This window comes from Candida metapsilosis, assembly GCF_017655625.1.
Source record: "Candida metapsilosis strain BP57 chromosome Unknown scaffold6, whole genome shotgun sequence".
Taxonomy (NCBI): Eukaryota; Fungi; Ascomycota; class Pichiomycetes; order Serinales; family Debaryomycetaceae; genus Lodderomyces; species Lodderomyces metapsilosis.
The window spans coordinates 214,737-242,607 of record NW_027138164.1 but is presented as its reverse complement, the minus strand read 5'-3'; the positions used below and the strand labels follow the sequence as shown (position 1 = coordinate 242,607).

The 27,871-nt window shown below is 39.2% G+C and overlaps 11 protein-coding genes across 11 annotated transcripts; 7 read left to right on the top strand and 4 right to left on the bottom strand. All coding sequences in view use genetic code 12, as the record gives it.

Annotated features, from left to right (window-relative positions):
- Positions 1-210: 210 nt before the first annotated feature.
- On the bottom strand, positions 211-1,794 carry I9W82_004305 (uncharacterized protein; the record flags this gene model as incomplete). The annotated part of the gene is made up of 1 exon (XM_067693364.1): positions 211-1,794. The coding sequence occupies one exon, from the start codon at positions 1,792-1,794 to the stop codon at positions 211-213; it is 1,584 nt and encodes a 527-aa protein (XP_067547093.1).
- A 2,576-nt stretch (positions 1,795-4,370) lies between these two features.
- FMP45 (Fmp45p) lies at positions 4,371-5,252 on the top strand (the record flags this gene model as incomplete). Its single annotated transcript, XM_067693363.1, has 1 exon — positions 4,371-5,252. One exon carries the CDS (start codon positions 4,371-4,373, stop codon positions 5,250-5,252), a length of 882 nt encoding a protein of 293 aa, XP_067547092.1.
- Positions 5,253-6,298: 1,046 nt separating this feature from the next.
- On the top strand, positions 6,299-8,344 carry I9W82_004303 (uncharacterized protein; the record flags this gene model as incomplete). The annotated part of the gene is made up of 1 exon (XM_067693362.1): positions 6,299-8,344. One exon carries the CDS (start codon positions 6,299-6,301, stop codon positions 8,342-8,344), a length of 2,046 nt encoding a protein of 681 aa, XP_067547091.1.
- Positions 8,345-9,961: 1,617 nt separating this feature from the next.
- On the top strand, positions 9,962-11,617 carry I9W82_004302 (uncharacterized protein; the record flags this gene model as incomplete). Its single annotated transcript, XM_067693361.1, has 1 exon — positions 9,962-11,617. The coding sequence occupies one exon, from the start codon at positions 9,962-9,964 to the stop codon at positions 11,615-11,617; it is 1,656 nt and encodes a 551-aa protein (XP_067547090.1).
- Positions 11,618-11,669: 52 nt separating this feature from the next.
- Positions 11,670-13,841, bottom strand: GUS1 (glutamate--tRNA ligase; the record flags this gene model as incomplete). The annotated part of the gene is made up of 1 exon (XM_067693360.1): positions 11,670-13,841. One exon carries the CDS (start codon positions 13,839-13,841, stop codon positions 11,670-11,672), a length of 2,172 nt encoding a protein of 723 aa, XP_067547089.1.
- A 79-nt stretch (positions 13,842-13,920) lies between these two features.
- On the top strand, positions 13,921-17,103 carry I9W82_004300 (uncharacterized protein; the record flags this gene model as incomplete). Its single annotated transcript, XM_067693359.1, has 2 exons — positions 13,921-15,696; positions 15,823-17,103. 2 exons carry the CDS (start codon positions 13,921-13,923, stop codon positions 17,101-17,103), a joined length of 3,057 nt encoding a protein of 1,018 aa, XP_067547088.1.
- Positions 17,104-17,973: 870 nt separating this feature from the next.
- I9W82_004299 (uncharacterized protein) lies at positions 17,974-18,642 on the top strand (the record flags this gene model as incomplete). The annotated part of the gene is made up of 1 exon (XM_067693356.1): positions 17,974-18,642. One exon carries the CDS (start codon positions 17,974-17,976, stop codon positions 18,640-18,642), a length of 669 nt encoding a protein of 222 aa, XP_067547087.1.
- A 3-nt stretch (positions 18,643-18,645) lies between these two features.
- RPA135 (DNA-directed RNA polymerase I core subunit) lies at positions 18,646-22,146 on the bottom strand (the record flags this gene model as incomplete). The annotated part of the gene is made up of 1 exon (XM_067693355.1): positions 18,646-22,146. The coding sequence occupies one exon, from the start codon at positions 22,144-22,146 to the stop codon at positions 18,646-18,648; it is 3,501 nt and encodes a 1,166-aa protein (XP_067547086.1).
- Positions 22,147-22,271: 125 nt separating this feature from the next.
- On the top strand, positions 22,272-23,069 carry THG1 (tRNA guanylyltransferase; the record flags this gene model as incomplete). The annotated part of the gene is made up of 1 exon (XM_067693354.1): positions 22,272-23,069. One exon carries the CDS (start codon positions 22,272-22,274, stop codon positions 23,067-23,069), a length of 798 nt encoding a protein of 265 aa, XP_067547085.1.
- A 61-nt stretch (positions 23,070-23,130) lies between these two features.
- On the top strand, positions 23,131-25,512 carry GLN4 (glutamine--tRNA ligase; the record flags this gene model as incomplete). The annotated part of the gene is made up of 1 exon (XM_067693353.1): positions 23,131-25,512. The coding sequence occupies one exon, from the start codon at positions 23,131-23,133 to the stop codon at positions 25,510-25,512; it is 2,382 nt and encodes a 793-aa protein (XP_067547084.1).
- Positions 25,513-25,762: 250 nt separating this feature from the next.
- On the bottom strand, positions 25,763-27,418 carry I9W82_004295 (uncharacterized protein; the record flags this gene model as incomplete). Its single annotated transcript, XM_067693352.1, has 1 exon — positions 25,763-27,418. The coding sequence occupies one exon, from the start codon at positions 27,416-27,418 to the stop codon at positions 25,763-25,765; it is 1,656 nt and encodes a 551-aa protein (XP_067547083.1).
- Between the last annotated feature and the right edge of the window lie 453 nt (positions 27,419-27,871).

Genomic DNA, 27,871 nt, shown 5'->3' with positions numbered 1-27,871 from the left:
TACCTTTTTTTGTGTTACTTTTGTTTGTTTTTGCATTTATTTAAGGGGCATAGAGGGTCGTCAGATACTTCGCAACGCCCTTGGTTTCATATTTTTATTCTTTTTTTGTTTTTGTTGAAACTTTTTTTTTATATTTTGTATAAATTGTGTATTATGTATTATGTTATCGAGATTAAGTGAATGTAACTTTAAACTATATGATATAAAAGACTACTTCATCAACTTAATTAGGTCTTTAGGGTTAGCGTAAACTTGAGTCAACCATTTACTTTCTAGTAGATCGCTGGTGTTTATTCTTTCCATTGGTTGGGGGTTTAGGAGTTTTAAAATGTACTCTCTTGAATCGTAATGTAGACTCTTGAATAAGTTTAATGCGGAATTTGATCCAGTAGATGATGATGGAGATGGGTTTGATGAGGATACATTGGAGGAGGAGGAGGGGTTGGATGAGCCTTCCTTATGATGTAAACTGAGTGTAGATAGGTTGATTTGTGAATGACCAGTGCTTCGACTTCGACTTCGATTCATGGTGCTGTTGAAACTTGACTTGCGAAGATGTGGTGTACTGTTGGTGGCTGTTGACATTGGTCGTTGATTGGGTAAAGTGTTGGTGCCGCCTCCGCCGCTGCCTCCACCACCGGAACTGCTACCGCAATTAGCTCCCCCACATCGATTCAACTCCGCCAATAACGACTTCATTTGATTTTCTCCATGTGGATAACTCTGTACATACTTCAAAAACACCAAGTTTTTCGGATCTTGTAAATTCGCCAATGACCACGGCGACTTCATTAAATAAATGACGAAATAACAAATACCCAAACTCCATAAATCAAGCAATTTTAAATTCTGATACTCATGAGAAGAAACACAATATTGATTAACACTAAATTCATCCTGTTGCAACTGTACTTCAATATCAAACAACTCGGGAGCTTTAAAACTAGGAGTTCCCGAGATCAAGTAATGCGGAGTTTCTTTAAAACTTGCAGTGATGGCCTCGGGGTTATCAAGCTTGAAACTGTATCCGAAATCACTAATTTTAAGCACACCATCGTCGTCAATTAGGATATTTTCCGGCTTTAAATCGCGATGCACAATGTTGCGTGAATGAAGGAAATGGACACCACGCACAATTTGTTTGAATAGGGAGTCACGTAAGTTGCTTGAAATTTCAACTTGGAATCGTCTTGATTTGGATAGGAAATCGAGCAAGTCGCCACGAGGGTAAAATGGTAGGATTAGTGAGACTTCGTTTTCTAAACGTAACTGTGGTTCCCCTGGCTCCTCTTCCTCTTCTTGCTTCTCCTTTTGTTGATTCTCCTCTTGATTACGACTTCGATTATACCCATACACAATAGAAGCAAGATCCAACACAGGAATGATATTGCGACACGAACTAGCCAGTTTCACATTACAATATTCTCGCCAAACAGTTTCAAGATATTGGTGGTGTGGTTCTTCAGGTTTCTGCTTGATTCGTTTCAAAACTACTGGTTTTGTATGGTTGCAATCTGTGCCTTTAAAAATTATCCCATTGGCTCCTTCGTAGATTGGTTTTGAGGAGGTTTTGAAGTAGTCGCGGCCTACTACTGGGAGAGTTGATAGGTCGGGGAATGAATCTGGTAACGATGACTGTGGTTGCTGTGGTTGCTGTGGTTGCTGTGGTTGCTGTGGTTGCTGTGGTTGCTGCGGTGGTTGCTGTTGCTCCTGTTGAGTGTTGTTAACTTCATCTTTGTCACGGTTGTTGCCAGGAGACAACATACTCAGTATGATATTGCGTTGACTCAACATATCCTTGCTTTTGAAAATTGAGTATGGTTTGAATTGCTATGAATGTAGGATATGTGTAACAAGTAATGATTTCGAATCCTTTGTTACAGTCTCCTACCTATTCATCATTTGAATGAGAGGTAATAATAAGTAAAATGTGATCTCAAGTTAATCGTTGTTTTTTAAGTTGAACCCCAGAAGATAATTTTTTTTGAGATATTTTTCAGGAGAGATTTCGTTCTTTTTAAGCGCTAATAAAACAAGCGGAGCAAAGGAATTTAATTTATCAGATCATTCTTTTTAAAAAAACACAACCAACACAGTAGTTAGATAGTGTTAGAGTTATAATGGTTATGCTTTATGCGCTGAATGACCTTTAAGATGACGCTTGACTCCCCACCACTTCCCTCGCTATGTAAAACTTTCGAAAGCTGTAAATGTCTCGGACTTCTCTCGCCCCCATTCCTTTTGCTCGGTTTTACACCTGTTTTCTTTTTTTTCTTAGCCCCCTTGGTTTTGACGTTTGACAATTACAAGAAAAAAAACCACATGATATCTTGGGGTGCTAGAATATGGGGAGTGGAACTTGTGTAAGCAACCAGTTTCCAGCTTCTCTTATAGTCAACTCCTTTAACTTTCTTATTGCAACGTTTTGATCATTCCTTTGTGAATTCGAAGCGGGTTTATGCGGTGGAAGTGGCATAAGGTCAGGCGCTGCAAAAAGTGACACTGAAATTTGGACTTGGTTTGCTTCTTAAGACTTTAATATCGAGTGTAGTAGATAATGATGTAATGATAGAAGTCAGGGAGTTCTTTTGCGTTTATGTATTAATTTTTTGCAGCAAAATTACGCAAAATAATTGACTGTCGCATCAAGTAACTTTACTACAGCGAATAACTTCAGAGCTCCTGGTCCGACATAGAATCACTTACTGTGGAGATGACTGCTTAATTAGCTTTTGTCTTGGCCTAGATTATATTGTGTGCCTAGTTAACCTTCAATGAGAATCTTCCTATATACCCTTGCACAATTTAAAATTGAAATGCTCCTCCTACTCATCCTGATAACTTTTCTCACTGAACAGTACTATGCTGAGCGAATGCCTCTTTTCTTGTTGTCCCTCAGATATGTCCCCTTTGGTTTACTGAACAAACTGGTTTGAAGCGCATGTTATTTCAATTCCACAGGTTTTTTTCTCTTTGTTTTTCTAAATTAGTCAAATGGATTTCCTAATTGGGAACATAATTAACCCAAAACAGCCAATTGAGGTATTACACAAACACACACAACAATTGCATTTCCCACAAAGTACACAAAAGGAAACCAAATTGGTATATATGTGTCATGCACAAATGAAAAATTCAAAAGACACTTACGTCATTGAGCTTAATACAGCAGGGCTCAGTATACACACCACTCTTTTTCTCACAATGCCATGAGAGGGTATTTGTATTATGACACAATTCGTATATGCTTTGTATCTCCCGGATATAAAGCAGCTATACCCGTTGTAACAAACACGGGAGAGAGAAATGGTCTAGAAAGACGTTTCCAGAAGTCCGTCTCAACAGATGGCAAGAGATCATCTCTCTCCACCGTGCAACAATATGTCATACGTAAGTGATTTAGGCTTGAGTAGTTCAGCCTTGCTGTATTTCTTTTTTATTATTTTACGTCCCCTTCGAGACCTTTTTGCAGTGACCGACAGATTTAAACCTTTTTTTTCTTTTTTTTTTATTGCTTTTCCTATTAATCTCCGCATTTAACGTACTGGGCGCCGTGAAAAGTTAGAGAAAAGACCCAGTGATTCACATGGCCTTTGGTTGATTTTGCGCCTAGACTTTTTTGATTCTCCAAGACTGGTGGGAGAAAGGGATGATGAAAGAGCAAAAAAACTCAGCGCCCCGAATGCAAGGCAATTAATATGTACGTGATCAAATGTAACTACTTACTTCTTTACATATGCAACGGTTTAGATTGCTATGAATTGAATTTTTTTCGTTTGCAGCCTGCAGTAGTGTATTACTATTAATAGTTCTTTTCCGTAAGTTTACTTGATCTGGTTAATACGTCTATAGCTTATTGTTGCATATCATGGCTTTGCTTTGTAAAAAAAAAAAGGTCATTTGACTTTTTATTTTTGTGTATGTACACATTAATGAGCTGTATACTATTAGAGAAGAGAAGGGTGTACTCTTTGCCTCTAGAGTTGGGGTAGAGAGGAGTATTCAGTATGATATAGGACTGTATCTATAGAGTCTCTGCGCCCTAAGGTGAGTTCCCATTCGATTTGCCTGGACAGATATTAATAGAAGCAACATAAATAAAAAATATAAATAAAATAAAATAAATAAAAATAAAATATAAATTATATAAATTTGCTATTGCAGTAACAAAAGAAGATTTCATTTACGTTTTATAAGCAATATATATTTATACAGAATCATATTCTCATTTCTTTTCCTACAACGTTAATATCAATTGAACTTGCAACTGTTTACAAAGAGTATAACAATCACACCCCTTTGTTTATTTTATTCTACAGCAATTATAACACTTTACCAATAGCAATTGACAAAACAACTACATTTCCCCAATGAGAGCGTTTACCATAGTTCCCATATTTTTCCTTTTAGGTTCTGCCTTGTTGTTGATTCTCACAGTTATCAATGGTGCTGGAACCTCATCTATACTTGGTAAATTCTATTGGTCACAAACTGACACTTCTGGGATACAAGGAGCTCCATTTAGTACCACCAGATGGACATTTTATCGAACTTGTGGAGTAAGAGATGGCCATAACGCCGACTGTGTTAAATCAAAAGCAGCTTACCCATATTCACCAAAGGATAATTTTGGCTCTGAGAATGGATTGCCTGAAACTTTTATTAGTTCAAGAAATACCTATTATTATTTGAGTCGTATTGGTTGGGCTTTTATCCTTGTTGGATTATTCTTTACTGTTGTTGCTTTAGTTGTGGTTCCATTGAATTTCTGTTTGGCAATTGGTGGTGTATTGGCTGCAGTTTCAACATTTTTGGCATTTTTGTTTGTCATTGCTGCAGCTTGTCTCATTACTGCCGCTCATGTCAAGGGAAGAAATGCATTTAACAAAGCTGGCCACTCATCTAAAATTGGTGCCAAGGCATTTGGTATCTTGTGGGCTGCCGTTGCTTGTTTATTGATTACCTTTGTCACTACCATCATATCAGCTCTTGGTACTAGAAGATCAAATAGAAGAAGATCAGGAGTTGCTGGTGAATCTGCATATGCTGCTAGAGACACTAATGCTTATGCTAAAGAAAGTGATGGTGATTATGCTCAAGCCAATTATGATGAAGGTGCTAATAGAGGATTCTCTGGTGTGGGAGCTACTACACCTGGTGTTGCTGGAGCCGGTGTCCATGATGAACCAATTTCTGATGCCTCAAAGTTTAGATTCTTTAGAGTCAAGAGAGCCAAACCTGAAGAGATTTGAGGAAGGTAACAGGCACAAATATGTTTAAACTTGATGGTAAAACTGATACAGTTCACCCACAATGCAGAATGCACATATTCCACAATTGCTATACATTGAAAAAGCTAGCTTAAGTTTCCAGTTATCGTTGTCGTTGGTCGTTGTTTTTTTTTTCTTCATTAATTCTTCGTTGTTTTTATTCCCCTTTTTTTATACCATTTTTTAATTTAATTAATAATTTTCCTATTCATGGGAACCGTGACTTTGTAGGCCACTGAGAGTTGCGTTGTACGGGTATAGAGTAGTGTCCGCTCACTGGGTGTATTTTGTGTCGGTGCCTACTGTACAGCTCACTCCAGATGTGCTTTGGAAGTTGAGCATAACAGAGAAAGAAGTACCTATCATTGTATCTTATAGTTTCCTTCAGTCCTCTTTTGACTGTTTCTTTAACTGCTCGTAAATTTAAAGTTTTGCCTTTCGTAAATTTTGTTATGCAGAAAAACAAAGCGCAAAATAATTAAGCGTTTAGATATTACGAGAATTGTAATTTCCTTAAATAGGTTCATATCAGCCACCAAAACCCTTTCTGACACAAGCCGAAAGGCTAAGAGAAGACTATGGATCCTTAATGAACCTTTTTTCTTCCCTTATTGTTCTATTTCCCTTCTTTCCTTCCTTCGGTTGTTCTTTTCTTCTTTTTTTTTCCTTCCCCTCAATTTTCCCCATTTTTTTTGTTCCTCGTTGCCACAAATACAAAAAAAAGTTTCTACTAGAAACAACGCCTGTGAATGCTGAGATGGAGGGATTCAAGTGTAGTAATCTTCGATTCAGTAAAGACAAAAGCAGAAATGATATATCTGATCCGTAGCTTAAAGCTCTCTCTTAGTTGACGTAAAGATGTAGAGAAGTCCCCATCAAACCCTTTTCTTATTTTTTGCAACTCAGTATATACGTAAACAAAGTCTATACACAAATACAGAAAAGTCACAACTAATCTCAACTAATCTCAGTTTTTTCTATTCCTTTTTGATTTCCACCACCATCAGTGAAAGAAGGGAAACTCCATCATGTCATCTTTTGATACCAGAAACATGCTTGATTTTCAGTTTCATGAAGATTTACTCCCACAATTACATTCCCAATATCAAAGTTTAGACAGTTGCAATCATAACAAGAATGAAGACAACGAGAGCATCAGCACCGAATCAGCTCTCAACTGGGACGACCATCCACAGCATAATCTCAATCAAAGAAGATCTAGTCAGCAACTCAGTTATTCACGATTGTTGTTATCAGATATATTGAATTACGACATTCATGCTGCTATTGAGCAAGATCACGAGCAGACAAAAGCAAAGTACTTGCATCGAAAGTCATCCTTTAATAAAGCCCCCCTGGAAGATCATCCACCATTGTTGATTAAACATAAACGAAATGATTTTCTTATTGATTTTGAAGGCGATGAACATGAATTGGGTAATCTAGTTGATGAGGAGAGAGGACCGAGTCCAGCTGAATCGAATGTCAATTTAGTCTCAGAACAGTCATTTTTAACAACCACTTCACATTCAGCTCATGATGAATTGTTGCGTATTTTCCAAGATGTAAAAGAGGATACTCCTTATGATGCATATGATGATTATGATAATGATTTTGACGCCACTTCTTCCAATACTGTCTCCCCTGAATCATGCATGAATGGGTATATGCAATTTGTTATTGATTCATCCCAAGTTCCATCGACATATGATTTTAGCGAAGCGATGAATTCAAGCAACCGCACAGAGGATGACAGTTTACCCACAAGTCCAAAACAAGAACTAACTCATGACCAAGTGATTCGATTATTTGAAGAAACATGCAAGGAAATTGATGAATGGAAACTGGATTTTGAATCAAGTCGAGTAAGATTGCATCCAATTAGAATAATCAATGGGTACTCCAGCGGGTTCAATACTATTACAAATGGGAAATTTAGTCCTGGAGATACAGGACTCTCACCAGTTGATGAAACGTTGAAAGCTAGTCCGAATCATGTTGATAACGAGGATAAGTTAACACCACCACCACTTTTCGCCAATGACTCCTTTGATGATTATGATGAGGAGCCTGATTACACACACGAGGTTTCCATTCCTCCCTTTATCAAAGGGCTGAATGTTAAAAGATCGTCTTCGGTTAGCTCTTTAAGGTCTGATCAGTCACATTTATCCTTTAACCAAGCACAGCTAAACATCAGCTCAACATCAAGCTCCCCTTTAAACAATTCATCTGGCACTTCAACTTCTGGGAAACGTCGCAACAAGTTCAAATTGAGCAGTACCAGCAGTCAAAAGAGTTTGCAAAAAAACTTGTTTAGAACCAGCTCCTCGATACCAAAGATTGATTTCAGTCACATGTCAATAGAGTCTATTCCTGATGTCGAATACTCCAAACTGTTGTCTTCAAAATCACCCAAAGTCCCCAGTGTTCCCCATTGTTCTCAATTGCTTGATAAACTAATTGCTCCCCTTTTTGATGACGAGAAATGTCTGATTCAACGAACATTGTACCTTCGTAACAATTTTGATCTAATTTTTGCCCAACAAGGTCCACCAGAGTATAATCTTTCCTATAACATCAACTTCAAAAAGACATCATATGAAGCACAGTTTATCTTGACTAAGGTTGACGACAAGTATGGTAAACCAGACAATACCACCCGTGCTGGACTCTGCCCCTATTGTGAATCAATTGAATTCTTTGGCTTGAAAAACTCCTCCTATGGTAACCACTTGGCTTATAAACATGGAATCCTCACCAATGGGAAATCAGTACCTGATCCGAAATACTATGGCTTGTATCAATTCAAAAAAGGCGAGTATGATGTACCAGAAAAGAAAAGACGCAAGACAAATGCCCACATCTTGGAACGCGAAGGAGTGTTGTGTACTGATTGTTGGCAAATCTTGGAAGTCAATTGTACTTCACGGTCATCTATCTTGGGCCACTACCTTCGTCATTATCGTGATTCTCATGTCGGATATAAAAAGGAGAATAAGTTTGATGAAGAGGGTGGATTTTTTGACGATCCAGTGGTGATGGAGTTTGTCTCTCAGTGGGAACAACAGTAATTTTTGACGCTTTTTGCTAATGATGAATGTATAATTGTTTTGTATCTGTAACACATTCTCTGTAAGATAGATGTACTAGTAATGAATGTTTAATGTAGATGGGGTGTGGGGAAAGTGGAATCGGTGTTTTGGTTATGGCTTTTTTTTGGTGAGACTTTAGAGATTTAGAGATCATTTCAGAGAAGAACGTCTTTAAGTGAAACGAAAGTGACTCTACATCACCACAGATCCATCTTATCAGCTCCACGGGTAGTACTACTCCATCGGATCCAATGATGAACCTCACAATACTCAGTGCTGGTAAAAAAGTCAGAGTCATTCGTTGATCGACTCGAAGGAGTCACAATAACATCAAATACCCCAAAGCTGCACATCGCTTAAGGCTGTCAATCAGAGACAAAACACATTTCCGATTAAGGCGACAGACCTGCAAATGGTGTTAATAATTTTTGTGACAACTGTGGATGAAACACAGCCTGTATCTGGTATTCAACAGTGCCCCTCTTACTTCAACTACGACAGGTCTAGCCAACTAGCACATTAGGTCAGTCTACACCGGCACACTATCAAGACCAAGACCTAACCAGTCATATCCTCCCAACCTCCAATCAAATTCATTTCGTCAACAACGGGCTCAGAGTTGATCCACTGGTATAAGTTTAATTTCAAGATAAGCTATTTAACACAAAAACACCAGTGAGCCACAATTTCAATCTTTTGACAGTTTTTTCTACACAGTTTCATTCTTCCTACAGTTCTTTTAATTTCGCCGCAAAGCCAAACAGCTTTGACAGTTTTACCCAATCAGAGAAGCTCAAAGTAAGCTGGTTGTAAAAAATTGTGGCTCTCTGTATATATGTATATCTGCATCCAAGTTTTTGATCACATGATACCCTCAAGAGCATCTATCAAAACGAAGGTGACCAATTCAATAGTCTTTTGGCAGCAAGACTAAAGAGTCAGACTCCAAAGAAAACTGCCACGAAACTAATTAGCTCATTATCGTGGTTTAGCTGGTGAGGGCACTACGTACTCTGTGTATTCCATTGAGGTTGTGATTTCTAAATTGTTATTCAAATGAATTAGTCGAAAGCCATTGTTATATAATCTTAAAAACAAACGAGAGTCTGACTTTTCCAATTTCAAAGAGGAAAACGACTTACTACGTTATGGACATAAATAGGCAAAAACTGCTGTAATAGCTCTTAAAATTAGATTGAAAATTGACACCAAAAAACAATTGACGCCAAGGAACTTGAAATTTGCAAAAATCACGACACTGTGGATTAAAATAGTGCAATGTATCAGTGGAGATTTAGACAAAGCGATCTCAACGGTCTTTCTCTACTTAGCAGTTGGTTTAACCATAAAGTGGATTATAGTCGTTGGCTTTTTTATTTGAATGTCAAAAAGGGTAACAATAATGGATTGAAATGACTACGCCTTAGCTGTTATTGTGACACTTCTTTGCATCTATCCGTTTCTTTGTTCTTGTTGCAAATAATGTGCTAATTTAGATCTTTCAGCAGACAATGGCGCCACGGTTTTGTTAATAACTATATAAAGGGTCCCTCCATTTCTAGTCGTCTCTCTCACTTAAAGCTCTATCAATCAACTATGTCATTAACTCAAAAGGATCTCAAAGATCAAACCTCCAAAGTAAATGTCGTTGCCGACGCATCAGACGTTGAATCGTTAAACTCCAAATACTCCAGACAAGATATTGAAGATGCAAATGAGATCTTCCATTATGAAAATCAATTGTCTTCCAAATTGAATGCCAGATTGATTGGAATGATTGCATTGGTTGGAGTCTTTGGTACTGGTTTATTTCTTTCCAGTGGTGGTACTTTGCACACAACGGGCCCCGTTGGTATGTTGATTGGATACGTCTTTGTTGGTACTGTTGTTGGTGCTTCTCAAATTTGTCAGACTGAAGTTGCATGTTTGTATCCAGCCACTTCTTCATATGTTGCCCATGCTGAACATTTTGTTGACAAAGCATTGGGCTTTGCAATCGGTATCGTTAGCACTTATTCAGCGATTGTCCCCAGTGAGTTGGCTGCTGTGTCTGTTGTAATGACTTACTGGTCCGATATAAACCCAGCATTATGGATCTCCATCTTTGGCGTTGTAATAATTGCTACAAATTGTTACAACGTCAAATGGTATGGAGAGATTGAATTCTTCTTCGGTATATTGAAGATCTTGTTGTGTGCTGGTTTGATCCTAACTGGGCTAATCATTGATCTTGGTGGTGTTGCAGGGCAAGAAAGAATTGGATTTCGTTATTGGATCAACCCAGGCCCCTTCGCTCTGAAGTACGCTACTGGATCCTTGGGTAAGTTTTTAGGATTTTGGAAGGCTGTAAATTCAATTGTTTATGCCTTCGGTGGTGTTCAATCTATTGCGATGCTTGCTGGTGAAACAGAATACCCTAGAAGAGCTATCCATCGTGCTGCTAAGAGAGTATTCTTCAGGGTGTTCTTGATTTACATCTTGATGATCTTCATTTTGTCGTTGATAGTCCCCTATACGGATGAGGTTATTGCAAAACCCAACGGAACAGCATCTGGTTCGCCATGGGTAAGAGCAATATCATTGGCTGGTATTAAAGTGTTGCCGCATATAATTAACGCGGTGGTGTTAACGTCCGCTTTGTCGGCTGGCAATTTACTGATCATAAAAGGAAGCCGTACAATTTATGCCCTTGCTATCAAGAAACAGTTGCCAAAGATATTCTTAAAGACGAATAAACACGGTTTACCTTATGTTGCTGTTGCTTTTTGTTCGGCTTTTGTTCCTTTGGCTTATTTAACAGTTTCCAAGACATCTTCAAATGTGTTTAGTTGGTTCCAGAGCATCACTTCGTCGGTCTTGTTATGTGATTGGATCGTCATCTCAATTAACCACATTGCATTGCACAGGGCAATGAAAGCACAGGGTTACACTAGAAAGGACTTGCCTTATACCTTCATCGGTGGTCGCATTGCTGGCTGGTATTCGTTGTTCTTTTCAGTATTGTTCTTGTTGACTGGTGGTTTCCCTGTTTTCATTCATGGATATTGGGATTTTGCTAGTTTTTTCAGTGCTTACTTTGTGATTCCATTGGCGTTGGTTTTCTATGTTGGTGGAAAAGTCTTCTTCAAGACAAAGTTATTAAAACCTTCCGAGGTCAAGTTGAAGCCATTGTTTTATGATGTTGAAGTTAGAGCTGAGCCACCATTTGGTAAGTTGAAGGGATGGGATTGGATTACGTTGTTATGGGGATAAGCTTTGTACTTGTGTAGTTTGTTTAGATAAGATATGTATTTTCTACAGTTATCTACTTCTTGGCTCCGTATCTAGAAACCGTCTTTCCATCAGGGATGCTAAACAAAACAGCAGGTTTACCTTCTCCATATGGCACGTCGACTCTGTAGTATCCCTTTCTCTCAAATTGGATAATGTCTCCCGATTTCAATTTACCAACGTTCAAATCGGCAATTGCTTTAGTGTGGAATTCAGTTTCAGGAGTGATGAAATCTTCAAAGTTGTCTTCTTCCTCCAATTTGTCCTTGGTGATTAAATGATCAAAATCAACCAAGTCAACGTCAATCTTGTCCTTCGTGTCAGCCAACCAAGTCAACTTCTTGGAAGTCTTACGGAAATCACCTTCCAAGTGCAAGTTGGCTTCAATTGATTTAACAATGTCGCCTTCTTTAACCACCTTGGAGATGATAACATTACCCCAGTCCATGAAGGTAACCTCTTCGCCTTCCGTCAAATCAGCATCAGCTTGATCAATGAGCACTTGATTGGCAAAAATGACTGACTTGGTACCGACATCAGGGTTCTTTTTATGCTTTGGTTTGGACTCTGAGTATGGCTCTGAAGGACCATTCAAAAGCTTAACTGAGACGGCATTTTCGGCTTCAACAGCAGTAAATCTTGGAGCAACAGGGTCAATAACTTTCTTGTTCAATGCCCAGATAACAGACCAGTCCAAGTTGATGATGTTCTTGGAAGGACCTTGCGCCATGATAAAGTTTCTCAAACCTTCGACAGTCATACCTCTTCTTCTCACACCTCTAACTGTTGGGAATCTTGGATCATCCCAGTTGGCAACATAGTTTTTATCAACAAACCATTGCAACTTTCTCTTTGACAATAAGGTTCTGACGAAATTGACTCTTCCGAAATCCCAAATAGCAACTGGGCGCAAGTTCAAAGCCTTTTGGATCCATTCGTATTGAGGGTTACGGTCTCTATATTCATTGGTTCTTAATGAATGGGTGACACCTTCAATTGAATCAACAACAGGAACACAGAAATCATAGATTGGATACATTTTCCATTCAGTTCCAGTTCTATGATGAGGAGTCAAGTTGCATCTGTAGATAACAGGATCTCTCAAAGCTTTGTTTAAAGCCTTGTAATCAATCTTGGCTCTTAAACAGTTCTTCAAACCTTCTTCAGTACCATTCTTCATCTCCTCGGTGAAAATTTTCAAATTCTCTTCAACAGATCTGTCTCTTCTGGCTGATGCATCACCCACCATTCTTTCCTCTCTCATTTTCTCAGATGGAGTGTCATCACAGTAAGCTTTTCCTTCCTTGATCAACTTGACAGCCAAGTCGTACATTTCTTGGAAATAATCGGAAGAGTAGGTGATTCTATCACCTTTGATTCCTAATAACTCCAAATCTTCAATGATTGAATCTTGGAATTCAACCTTTTCCTTTGTAGGGTTGGTGTCATCGAATCTGATAATCAACTTACCCTTGTATGCATGGGCGAAATACTCATTCAAAATAGCCGCTTTAGCATGTCCAATGTGCAAGTACCCAGATGGTTCTGGTGGGAAACGAGTGACAACTTTTCCAACTTCTGCGCCAGGCAAATCAATTTCAAAACTGGCCTTGTGTGTTTCCTTTTTGCCTGAAGCCTTTGCGCTCTTGGCAGCTTTCCTCAACTCATTCAACGAATTGGTGAGTAATTCAGCTGACTTGTCGAATCTGGAATCACTTTGTGCCAAAAAGTTATACCATCTGGAGACATTCGGATAGGTTTCACTCTTCAAGACGGATGCCATAATAGGGTTGGCTCTCAAGACACCCCACAATGCAATATCAGACAAAGTCACTTGGTAACCAATAATGTATGATCTAAAGTTCAAATGAGCATCGAGTTTTTCCAAATCGGTGGCCAAGTCTTTGAAATTTTTGGTGTAAAATTTCTCCAATGCAAGTTTAACCCACTCTTGAGACTTGGATTTCTCTAAAAGCACTTGTGGAAATGTTTGAGCTAAGTAGTCCAAAGCATCCAACTGGTTAACAAATGTTTCACCACCTGGGGTGACTAACTTTAATGGGAACTCCTTGTCAACAACTTTATCATCAACAAATTCAACAGGAATTGAAACATCAATATCACTAGAGTTGACATAGAAGACAGCAATCAAGGTTGGATAGGGAATAGTAGCAGACTTTCCAGCCACAGTTAATTTAAAAGACATGGTTTGAGGAATCGGAGATGAAAATTTTATTTCATTCACAATTTTTTTTTTTTGAAACCCAATGGTAACACATTGACCAATGTCAACCAATCAAGCTCGTGCAGGTTCACCAGTTCCCGAAAGACCGACGGCCAAACGGTCTCCCTCTATTTTGGTCACCGATGCTCGAAGTCATCAAGTGAAGGGAGCTAGGGCCCCATTTGCAGGACACAGTTTTAAAAAGCAACAGCAACGTCAACAACAGCAGTCACCATATAGCTTTGAACAGCTGCAGCATCAAAATGCATTACAGAAGCGATTAGCTTTTAGAAACAAGTACACAGATATCTCGGTTGACAAGTTGCTCAGCAATTCGAGTGATATTCCATCTGGTCAGAGTCGACTCCCACTCAAGCTAGGCCAGAGTAGGAAAAGTTCATCATCGTCACCACCCCCACCAATAATCAGCCCATCAAATCCTGAATCAAGGAGGAATATCAGAAGTATACCAAAGCTATCACAATCGTTACCATCAAGGACATCCAAGACTTCACAAAAGTTGGTTTTGATCCCAGACGATCAAAGGCAGGGTGGATCTCCGCCTCCCAATGGTGATGACTTATCGGCTGAGTCTGCTGATAATAGCTTAGATTTGCAAGCTCAGATCTCGCGTTCCAGAGCAGAGCTAATGCCAAAGGAGAAACGTGCGAGAGAATTTAGTCGAATGACGGCTTACTTTATCTGTGAAGAGTTTGATCTACCAGCAGTTGCAAAATTCTTGAGGAAGCATCATGAAGTCAAGCCAAGATTGTATGATGAAGCATTGTATGTGCCCTATACATTGCCCTTGCTTCCAGGTACTGATGGGTTACGTGTCAAATCAAACAACTCCATCAAACTACAAGCAAAGAATAAGCACATGGAAAAGATGATTAACAAATCGGAACAGACTGATCATTTATATGAGTATTACTCAGGAGTGGAAACACCAGAAGATGCAAACAACTACTCAATGGATCCCGAATTGGAAAACTTCGACAATAGCAGTCCATTTGATCCAAGTGAGCCGCAATTTTTTGCCCCACCATTAGATTCATCAAGGATTAGTGATGATAATGATAGTTCCAGTGACAAGAGTGATACAAGTCCAAAGAATAGGCCAGAGGAGGTTCAAAGCTCCCTGTCATCAACTCATAATCTGTCCGATGTTTCTAAGCACCACGCAGAAATGTTTGTCTTTGCATATGGAGTTGTTGTGTTTTGGAATTTCTCCGAGGTTCATGAAAAGAATATTCTTGCAGATTTGGCATTCGCAGAGCAGGATCTTTTAATAAACCCAATTGATGAGCAAGACATTGAAACCGAGGAATTCCATTTTGAATACGACAAGGAGATTCACAGGCCTAGGATATACAACGACATGATTACTTTACGTTCAAGTGACCATTTGATTAAACTTACAATGTCGCATGCTATAGCACAGCTGACCAAGTTGGGACTATTTGAGAGTCGAATGGTTAACATCCTCCACCTGATTAGTAAACTTCCGAAGAAATTGGCATTAACAGGAAGGCTAGGGCTAAAGAGAAACCAATTGTTGAAAAAGTCTGGTAAATTGTTTAAATTACGTGTGGATGTTAACTTGTCAAGCTCAATCTTGGATACACCCGACTTTTTCTGGTCTTTTGAGCCTGCATTGCACCCGTTGTACAATGCTGTGAGGGAGTACTTGGAGATTGATCAGAGAGTGCAAGTCTTAAATGACAGATGCAAGGTGTTTTTGGAATTCTCTGATATTGTTACTGATAGCATGAATGAGAAGAATACGAACCGTATTACCTGGATGTTGATCATCATAATATTCCTTAGTCTTTTTGTTAGTGTTTTTGAGTTTATATTGGAGGTGTTGTAATAAATTGTGTTTACCTTTTCTCAAATTTTTTCTCTTAGATCACCACTGATGACTCTACCGTCTATATACTCAAGCGAAGGGCTATCCAAGAGGGATGCAAACAAGCCCATCACATCTGGAAAGAAACGAGATAACCGACCAGTGGAGTATATCTTGAAAACTATCGATGATAAAGTTCAGGCAGCTGTTGCAAAGCAGGATCATGATGGAGATATAGAAATGGTACCCATGGAAAACGAACAGGAAGTCGATTTGATCACTACATATGTTAGCAATTCTCGTGATGCAGACTTTTACGAGGATGAGGTTAATATGGATATAGAACATGCTCCCGATTTTGCCTTAGTCGAAGGAAACATATCATTCTTGATTATAGATACTAATTTCTGCATCTCCCATTTAACCATACTCGATAATCTCAACCACTTGGCAACTGAATTCGGACTCAAGATCATTATCCCTGTATATGTTATCCAAGAGTTGGATGGGTTGAAAAACTCGAGCAAATTTGAAAATGACCATTCAGGTAACGAATCGGTGAAAAATCTTGCCAGATGGGCCAACGATTGGATATATAATCAACTTGCCAACAGTCTGAGTACTGTAAAGGGACAAAAACTTACTCAAAGGTTGGACACACAATTGACGAAAGATGATGCAATTCTTGATTGTTGTTTGTGCTTTCAAAAGCACTATGCAGATCATTTAATTGTCCTCTTGTCAAACGACAAGAATCTATGCAATAAAGCACTAATGCATGAGATATTAACTGTGAGTTTCCGTCCTGGTATGGAAGCAAAGTTGATTGCCCAAAAAATAAAAGGCGAAAGTTTGTCAAGATTTGGGCATCGCGAAGTCAAGTATAAACCCGTTGGCAATATCCCATTAGACTCGCAAGTTTTGGCACCAGAAATCACCGATGTTGCCAAGTCGGCAGCAACTACAACAGAAACCTCGCCACTGGTTTTAGTTTACAAAGAGATCCAGACTCTACTATTGAGCGTTTTACATCATTGTATGGTTGCAGAGTATCAAGAAGATATCGATTTGATACGTGACTACAACAAAGAGGATGTAGTTAACTTACTTCAGTGCAGCCAATTGTTGATTCGATTTTGGTTTTCTGTATTTCAGCAGTACTTCAAAGCCATGCCAGTGAGATTTGTACCGTTTGAAGAAATAGGGCATGGTAACCGGCTGAAGAAGATTCCAGTATACGTTGAGATGCCAACTTGCGAAAACGCCATGAAGTTTGTTGATTTCTGGTCAGCAGTTTTGAAAGTATTGTATCATGGAGTAATGAATGATGAAGAAAACGAGGCACTAGATATATTTATAGCTCGATGGAAGGATTTAGCATCACAAATTTAAAGCTGTCCAATTTTTTTCTTCTTGGGTGATTCTCTTGGTGATGGGCTCTTTGATTGGGACCGTTTGGTAGGGCTGATAAGCTTACCAATGGGGGCACGTCGGCAAGGTTTAGGCATCACTGTGGTCACTACTGGAGTTGACTCTTTTTTAGGTTTAGATACCCACGTAGTGGCAATGGCATTTTCAAGATCAAATTTAGCAACGTTTTCGCAATTCTCCTTTCTAAGCTTCACATACTCCTCTTTAATCTTATTCTCCCAGTGGCTTTGATCAAAATCGGTAATGTAACGAAGTACTTCCTTGTTATTTTTCTTGTACTGTTTGATTAACTGTTCACCATGTGTTTGCTTGAAATTTAGCTCCAAAAATTTGGCAAAAGACTCCTTAGCTTCTAGGATGCACTTGAGTTGGTCTATCTCGTACCGCAAATATGATATGTTGGAAAATTGCTGGAAATTGAGCTTGGCTAGGAATTTTATACTCGTCTCTGGTGGTTGGTTAAGAAGGTTAAACCTCCACGAAAAGTCCAAATCAAAGTGAGCTACTACACCAGTGCCACTTTTGAATTGTACTTTTCCGGGTATGCAATCAACCAAGGTGTCCAATACTAAAATCAACTTTTCATCCGTCAAACCGTCAATACCCAAGTCACCTGCCCTTCGGGACAAGCTCAGCTTTTCCAACTCTTCCATCCAGACTTTTTCAAAATTGGTCAAATAAAACCCACAAGTGAGTTGATTGGGATCATAGGATATTCCATAGATACAATCACTGGGGTGTACAAAATTAATCGTTGTGACATGCCATTGCGTGGGTAGTTCATACATTGAAAACGTTTGCCAGATGGAAGGAGTTACTTTTTTTTTTACCATGACAGATCAACTTACAATCACTGACAAGCAAGTACGAGAGCTTGTTGATAGAGTCAAGGATCACTACCATCCCAATGGATGCCGGTACCTCATATCCCTTGCAGGAGTTCCAGGAGCTGGAAAGACTACTTTTGCAAATAAAATGGCAGCTGAGTTGACCAAAGAAGTTGCCCTGACAATGGTCCTTTCCCAAGATGGATTTCACTTGTACAGGTCGGAGTTACTTTCTATGTCTAATGCCGAAGAAGCGATAAGACGAAGAGGTGCACCATTCACTTTCAACTCGACAGCGTTTGTCAAATTGGTCTCCCAGTTGAAGGACAAGGACACCACAGTGAAAGCACCATCATTCGATCATAGTTTGAAGGACCCTGTGGAAGAGGACATTGTGATTGACTCATCGGTTGAGATTGTGATTATCGAAGGTAATTACACATCCTTGAAGGATCCAGGGTGGAATGATATCAGCTCTGTTGTTGACGATACATGGTTCATCTCAACTCCTGAATCGATAATTAGGTCTCGCATTATAAAGCGTCACCTAGAGGCTGGTATTGCTAAAACTGAGCAAGAGGCGATAGAACGAGCCGATGGCAGTGACTTACAAAATGCAAAGTATATCATGGAAAACTCAAAAATTACAAATGTTCTTATATTAGCAGAATAGATTCTACTTTGGTTCTACATTGTACCTCATCTTTATACCCATAGCCGAAAGCTCACTGTCCAAGTATTTCAAAACAAATGGTATAGCAACCGTGGTTGTGTTTTCACCACCAACAAACTTAACTCCATGACCATCTTCCCATATATCGGCGTCTTCAGCATAACTGTCATACTTATCCAACCTTATTGAACATCTTCTACACCTTATGCTTGCCATTGATCCGATTCTAGGAACTGATGTTTGTGTAGTTAGTATTGAACCACACGACTTACATATTGAGGTTTGAGTGTAGTCAGAACAATTCAACAATCTATCTTGTAACAAGTATGCAGTACCATGACCAATCAATGCGTCCCTTTCCATCTCACCCACACGAATACCCCCTGATCTCTTTCTACCTTTGACCGGTTGCATGGTTAATGAGTTGACTGGACCAGTTGATCTAACTTGGAACTTATCGTTCACCATATGTCTCAATCTTTGATAGTAAACACATCCAATGTAAATATCGCACCTCAATTCCTCACCAGTGGCACCTGAATACATTGGCTCATTACCGTGGAAGTTGTAACCTGCTTTCAACAATTGTTCACCAAAGTAATCGGCTGGTGTGTCTGATTCACTAAACTTCCAAGGTGTGGCATCTTGTGCGACACCATGCAAGGCACCAGCTTTACCTGCCAAAGACTCAACAAACATACCAATGGTCATACGCGAAGGGAAAGCATGCGGGTTGATGATAACATCTGGTTGCATACCACTTTCAGTAAATGGCATATCTATTTGTGGCCATTTTCTTGAACAAACACCCTTTTGACCGTGTCTGGAGGAGAATTTATCCCCAATGATAGGTTGTCTGGTGATTCTGTACTTGATGGTAAGCTGTTGCCCCTCATTATCTCCAGCATCATCACCAAGTAACTTGACTTCTTCAATGTAAGCAGGTTCAGATGAGTGGTATGTTTTCACCTTGGTCTTTCCAAGTGTGTCATCATAATATGCAAGAATTGGGTCACCTTCTTCAACTTTTACACCAATCAATGGGAATCCATCATCATCTAGCTTAGTCTTCCAAGCTTCTGGCCATTCATCTTCACCAAATCCAAAATGTTGCGTGATTGGATCTCCTCTTCTTCTTGATTGGGATAAATCAATCTTTTCCACTTTGTAAACTGTACCATATCCAAATCCTCGCTCATCAGATGATTTGTTGATAATCATCGCATCATCCATATCATACCCAGTGTAAGAAATAACAGCAACAATTGCATTCATACCGTTAGGGAAATTATCCATTCCATAATCATCATACAAGTTGGCTTTCACAATTGGTGTTTGACCAGTTTGTAAACGGTACAACTTGTTATCCGATCTGTGAACTAATGCAGTACCTGGAGTACCCATGGTTTGCTTACCCATTTGACACTGGTACATATTTCTTGGTGATTGGTTAAAGTCGGAAAATGGAGTCAAATTGGCTAAAATGGACAATATATTAGTTGGTGAAAATTCAACATGTGAGTGAATATTGTTTTCAATTTCCTCTGGAGTAACAGCAACATTCATGTACACTTGTTCGAACGGGCCAACAATGTCTTCCTTATCCAAAGGCAAGTACTTAACTGGTCTCATCATTCTGGAATGACCACCAAACAAGTACAAACCAGGGTATTGTCCTTTAGTAGATGGAGGAACATACCCAATTTCCAAATCCAATGGCAATCCATGAGTGCGTTCAACTTTCCAGAATCTTAATGTATCGGCAACAATCTTTCCTTGTTCGTGAGTTGTCCAACCAACAATTTTACCATCCAATTGGACACAACACAAATCTGGACCTGCAGCAAATGCATTGGCTGGAGATACACCAAGCTGAGCTAAAGCGGCTGGTACTTGTGAAACATCAGATGCAGTGGTGGCAATGACACACTTGTGAGATAAATGGTTCAACAAACCACAAGGTGAACCATCAGGAGTATGTACGGGACACAAGAATCCCCAAGATTCCGGCAACAACTTACGAACAGTTGTAGTCTTCAATTCAGCAAAGAAGGAACCTCTATGCACCATTCTGAAGTGTGAGATGAAACGGTGGAAATTGATCTTTTCGGCGACAACAGTATACCCTGAAACTTGTTGCAAATCCAATCCCGATTGTGAAACCAAATTACCTGTTGATAAAAAGTATTGCAATTTCTGCCCAATGTTTTCATTGATACGGGAAAATACTCTGGTGATGTACTTGCGGTCGGAGAAGTTGACTCCAACACCACGGTTTATATCTGATTGCACTTGGAGTTTGAAATTTTGCAAGTACTCATCAATTTTTTCCTTGATAATCATACCATACAAGAAACCACCTAATAGAACTTCTTGATGCTGGGTTGCATCTGGATTATCAGGAGCACAATCACCGGCAACCAATGAGTACAACTTACGAATCATAAACAACAACATTCTGAATTTGTCTTCATTGTTTGGTAAATGTACCAAAACAATTCTTCTCAAAACTTCTTTTCCAACTTCAATATCTGAGACATCGGGGGTTGCTCCGAAAACAACTCTAAATTTGTCTCCCAAGTATGCCAATGTTTCCTGTTGTGAATGCAAATTGTATGACTTGAAAGTTCTCAATAGTAATTCCAAACGATCAGTCAAGAATGAATTTTCGATATCATGTCCAACAATACCATCGAAAATCTCACGATCATTAGTTTCGACAAGAGCTTTCAAAATCATAACCACTGGGACCAAATATTCATTCTTTTTCCATGAAAATCTAAAAGTGACATTACCATCGTTAAGGTAGTGTAAAACATTGGTTTGTGATGTTTGATCAGGTCTCACTGATCTAATTTGAATACCAAATTTCGTGTATGAAGCACCCCTATTGCCAAAAGAGGGACGGATAATAGCCATAGGGTGATTTCTCCGTTGAACAATCAACATACGAATCAACTTTTCAATACCGTTGACAATAAAGTATCCACCCAACTCGTCACTTTCCTCTTTTGCTTCAACCAACTGATTTGGTGACATCTTTTGTAAATGGCATCGATTTGACTTTAACATAATTGGGATCTGACCTGCCTCTCTGATTTCGCTTTCCTCTTCGCCATCGTTGACACTCCAGGTCACATTCAACATTAATCTAGCTTTATAAGTAGTCATTCTTTCACGACATTCACTGGGCAATGTCTTTCTATTAATTGACAATTTATCGGTTGGGGGAACACTTGGTTTTGCTATGGAGACTGACTCCACTCTTATGTTAAGCTTGTTGCCTAGCCTGTCAGTTCCTTTCGAATCAAACACGGTCTTTGATCCTATATCTTTGACGGCCATGTTTAATAAACCTCCATCTTCGCCGTCTGATAATGCATTGAATGATCCAATATGAGGTGCAACTGCATTTTGCAATAGCGGATAAATCTCAGACTTGTCCTTGGGTGGGTTTTTAAACCTCTTTTCCCTCTCTAGGGTACGGAATTGAGCTTGAGTCATGGAGATGATTCAAGATCTGTTGACGAAGGAAGAAGAGGGTTTTTCTTTTTTCTTTTTTTCAATTTTTTCACATTGAGATGAGTTTCTGTTGCACAAAAAAAAAATTACACCCTCTTGTATCATCAATGGCCAACTCAAAGTATGAATACGTAAAAGCGTTTGAAAGGGAGAATTACCTACTACCTGAAACTTACATTGTCATACGTGTCGATGGGAAAGGGTTCCACAAGTTTTCCCAACATTACAATTTTGCCAAACCAAATGATTTACAAGCATTGACGGTGATGAACAAAGCAGCTCGGAAAGTGATGCAGAGATATAGCGATATTTTGATGGCTTATGGTGACTCCGATGAATATAGCTTTCTACTAAGACAAAAATGTGAGTTGTACGAGAGGAGAGAGATGAAATTGTGCACTCTTTTTGCCAGCTTGATGTCAACTTATTATATGTTTTATTGGAATTTAGAGTTTAGTGAGAAGCCAATTGAAGAGGATATGATACCCACATTCGATGCGAGGGCAGTTGTCTATCCCAACTTTCAAGTGGTGAGAGATTACTTTAGCTGGAGACAAGTTGATTGTCATATTAATAATCTTTATAATACTGCATTTTGGAGTTTGGTCAAACTAGGCCTAACTCCGCAAGAGTCAGAGCAGAAACTCATGGGTACAGTATCCTCTGATAAGAATGAAATATTGTTCAAGGAATGTGGTATCAACTATAACAACGAGTTGGAGATTTTCAAAAAGGGAACAATCTTGGTGCGTGAGTTGATAAGCTACACCCCCAAAGGTGATCTCAGCTCACGACAGAAGCAAAGAGACGAAAAGAGTAGACGAAAAGCCGAGATCAAGCAATATCATGTAGATATTATTAATGATGACTCATGGTGGAAGTCACGCCCTTGGTTAAGTGAATAGACAAAAAAAAAAATACACACGCAAACAAAAAATTTTCTCCTCTTCTCTTATCTACTAAAGCATGTCTTCCGAAGAAGAGTTAATTGTATTATTCAAAAACGTTGGGTTTGATGATAAAAAGTCCAAGGATATAGCCAAGAACAAGAAAGTTGCTGGCTTGTTGCAATCCGTGTTGGCAAAATCATCGGTTGACTCGTACACTGATGAAAAGAAATTGACCTTGTTGCACCAATTGGCAGTGTTGGAGAACAAAAATGGTAAAGCAATTCCTCATGTTGAATATTTGATCAATGGTATTAACAATGATGAGATAAAGACCAATTTGCAGATTACTGAAGGAATCAAGTACTTGCAATCGGGATCACCAAAACAAGATGAGTTTAATGAAGCAACTGGTGTAGGCATTGAAATTGGAGAAACACAAGTAAGAGAAGAGATTGGTAAGTACCTTGACTCAATCAGCACCAAGTTGGAATCGGAAAGATATGCAATTTTACCAAAAGTTATGTCAGAGGTGAAAGCGCAACCTTCTTTGAAATGGGCGCCACCCAACTTATTCAAACCAGTACTTGATGAGTTGTTTTTGGCCAGATTGGGTCCTAAAGATGAAAGAGATGTGAAAAAGAAGGAAAAGAAGAAAACTGCTCCTGCTGCTGCTGCTGCCACTAAGCAAGAACCAGAAAAGGAAAGATCAATGTTTTCAGAAGGGTTCCTTGGGGACTTGCATAAACCAGGTGAAGAACCTCAAGCTTACCCTGAATTATTAAAAGCACATCGGGAGTTCATCAAGGGTCAAGTGTATACTCGTTTCCCACCGGAACCAAATGGGTTCCTCCACATTGGACACTCGAAAGCCATTATGGTCAACTTTGGATTTGCTCAGTACCACAAGGGCAAGTGTTATTTACGATTTGATGATACCAATCCTGAAGCTGAAGAAGCCAAGTACTTTGAGTCGATTAAAGAGATGGTTGCATGGTTGGGTTATAAACCATGGAAGATTACTTATTCATCAGACTACTTTGATGAACTTTTTGAGTTGGCCGTTAAACTTATCAAATTGGATAAAGCTTACATCTGTCACTGTACCCCAGAGCAAGTCAAACTCGGTCGTGGTCAACGTGAGGATGGATCTATGGGCGGTGAACGATTTGCTTGTAAACATCGCTCCCAATCGGTTGAACACAATTTGGCTGAATTTTTAGCAATGAAAGATGGAAAGTACGCCACTGGTGAAGCTACTTTACGTATGAAGCAAGATTTGACGAGCCCTTCACCACAAATGTGGGACTTGGTTGCCTACAGAGTGTTGAACAAGCCTCATCACCGTACTGGATCTAAATGGAAGATTTACCCGACATACGATTTTACCCACTGTTTAGTTGATTCTTTTGAGAACATCACGCATTCATTGTGCACCACTGAGTTTGTCTTATCGAGGGAGTCGTATGAATGGTTGTGTGATGCATTACATGTATATAGACCAGCACAAAGGGAATATGGAAGATTGAACATGACCGGTACCATCATGTCCAAGAGAAAGATTGCCAAGTTGGTAAATGAAGGATATGTGAGAGGCTGGGATGATCCAAGAATTTATACCTTGGAGGCTATTAAAAGAAGAGGTATTCCACCAGGAGCTATTTTATCATTCATCAACACCTTGGGAGTTACCACTTCAACTACTAATATTCAAACAACTAGATTCGAAAGTGCCGTGCGTCAATTCCTTGACCAAACCACACCTAGATTGTTTTTAGTTTTGAACCCAGTTGAAGTTCATATTGATAATTTGGCTGATGATTTTGAATTGGAAGTGGAAATTCCGTACAAGCCAGGAAAAGATGTCAATTCATTAGGTAATAGGAAGTTGAAATTCACCAATAGAGTGTATATTGATCGAGGGGATGTCAGAGATGAACCGGCTGATAAGGAATACTACCGTTTGGCACCAGGACAACCAGTTGGATTGTTGAAAGTCCCATTTAACATCATTTTCAAGTCAATTGAGACTGTTGGTGGCAAGACGATTGTTCATGTTGATTATGACTCAGAACAGTCAACAAAGAAGCCAAAGACGTATATCCAATGGGTGCCTGTATCCAATTGCAAACATATCAAGGAAGTTCGTATCTATAATCAATTGTTCAACTCAGAGAACCCAGCAGGTCACCCTGATGGATATCTCGCTGATATCAACCCACACAGTGAAGACGTTTTAACCAATGCTGTAATTGAATCCAACTTTGATGAAATTGTTGCCAAGTCTCCAATGAATTTGACTATCCCCGATTCCCAATTCAACATCAAAGAAGATAAAGGTAACCACACAATCAGGTTCCAAGCTTTAAGAGAGGGTTATTTCTGTGTTGATAAAGACTCTAAAGCTGATGCATTGGTTTTGAATAGAATTGTTACGTTGAAAGAAGATGCTAATAAGTGATAGACTATTTGAACATTGGTTGATGTCCATGAATGTAGAAATGATTTGAACGTTGGTAAGTTAAAATCGGGAGACATTATCCAATTTGAGAGAAAGGGATACTACAGAGTTGACGTGCCATATGGAGAAGGTAAACCTGCTGTTTTGTTTAGCATCCCTGATGGAAAGACGGTTTCTAGATACGGAGCCAAGAAGTAGATAACTGTAGAAAATACATATCTTATCTAAACAAACTACACAAGTACAAAGCTTATCCCCATAACAACGTAATCCAATCCCATCCCTTCAACTTACCAAATGGTGGCTCAGCTCTAACTTCAACATCATAAAACAATGGCTTCAACTTGACCTCGGAAGGTTTTAATAACTTTGTCTTGAAGAAGACTTTTCCACCAACATAGAAAACCAACGCCAATGGAATCACAAAGTAAGCACTGAAAAAACTAGCAAAATCCCAATATCCATGAATGAAAACAGGGAAACCACCAGTCAACAAGAACAATACTGAAAAGAACAACGAATACCAGCCAGCAATGCGACCACCGATGAAGGTATAAGGCAAGTCCTTTCTAGTGTAACCCTGTGCTTTCATTGCCCTGTGCAATGCAATGTGGTTAATTGAGATGACGATCCAATCACATAACAAGACCGACGAAGTGATGCTCTGGAACCAACTAAACACATTTGAAGATGTCTTGGAAACTGTTAAATAAGCCAAAGGAACAAAAGCCGAACAAAAAGCAACAGCAACATAAGGTAAACCGTGTTTATTCGTCTTTAAGAATATCTTTGGCAACTGTTTCTTGATAGCAAGGGCATAAATTGTACGGCTTCCTTTTATGATCAGCAAATTGCCCGCAGATAAAGCCGACGTCAACACCACCGCGTTAATTATATGCGGTAATACCTTAATACCAGCGAGAGAAATAGCTCTTACCCATGGCGAACCAGAGGCCGTACCATTGGGGTTTGCAATAACCTCATCCGTATAGGGGACTATCAACGACAAAATGAAGATCATCAAGATATAAATCAAAAACACTCTAAAGAAGACCCGCTTGGCAGCACGATGGATAGCTCTTCTCGGGTATTCCGTCTCACCAGCAAGCATCGCAATAGATTGCACCCCTCCGAAGGCGTAAACAATTGAGTTTGCAGCCTTCCAAAATCCTAGGAACTTACCCAAAGATCCGGTGGCATATTTGGCAGCAAAGGGGCCTGGATTTATCCAATAGCGAAAACCGAGCCTCTCTTGTCCTGCAACACCGCCTAGATCAATTATCAAACCAGTCAATACCAAACCAGCACACAACAAGATCTTCAATATCCCAAAGAAGAACTCTATCTCCCCATACCATTTGACGTTGTAACAATTTGTAGCAATTATTACAACGCCAAAGATGGAGATCCATAATGCTGGGTTTATATCGGACCAGTAAGTCATTACGACAGACACAGCAGCCAACTCACTGGGGACAATCGCGGAATAGGTGCTGACAATACCAATTGCAAAGCCCAATGCTTTGTCAACAAAATGTTCAGCATGGGCAACATAGGAAGATGTAGCTGGATACAAACATGCAACTTCAGTTTGACAAATTTGAGAAGCACCAACAACAGTACCGACAAAGATGTATCCAATCAACATACCAACGGGGCCCGTTGTGTGCAAAGTACCACCACTGGAAAGAAACAAACCAGTACCAAAGACTCCAACCAATGCAATCATTCCAATCAATCTGGCATTCAATTTGGAAGACAATTGATTTTCATAATGGAAGATCTCATTTGCATCTTCAATATCTTGTCTTGAGTATTTGGAGTTTAACGATTCAACGTCTGATGCGTCGGCAACGACATTTACTTTGGAGGTTTGATCTTTGAGATCCTTTTGAGTTAATGACATACTTGATTGATAGAGCTTTAAGTGAGAGAGGACTAGAAATGGGAGGACCCTTTATATAGTTATTAACAAAACCGTGGCGCCATTGTCACAACTGAAAGATCTAAATTAGCACATTATTTGCAACAAGAACAAAGAAACGAATTAGATGCAAAGAAGTGTCACAATAACAGCTAAGGCGTAGTCATTTCAATCCATTATTGTTACCCTTTTTGGCATTCAAAGCCAACGACTATAATCCACTTTATGGTTTAAACCAACTGCTAAGTAGAGAAAGACCGTTGAGATCGCTGGTCTTTATCTCCACTGATATATTGCTCTATTTTAATCCACATTGTCGTGATTTTTGCAAATTTCAAGTTCCTTGGCAACAAATTTTCAATCTAATTTTAAGAGCTATTACAACAGTTTTGCCTATTTATGTCCATAACGTAGTAAGTCGTTTCCTCTTTGAAA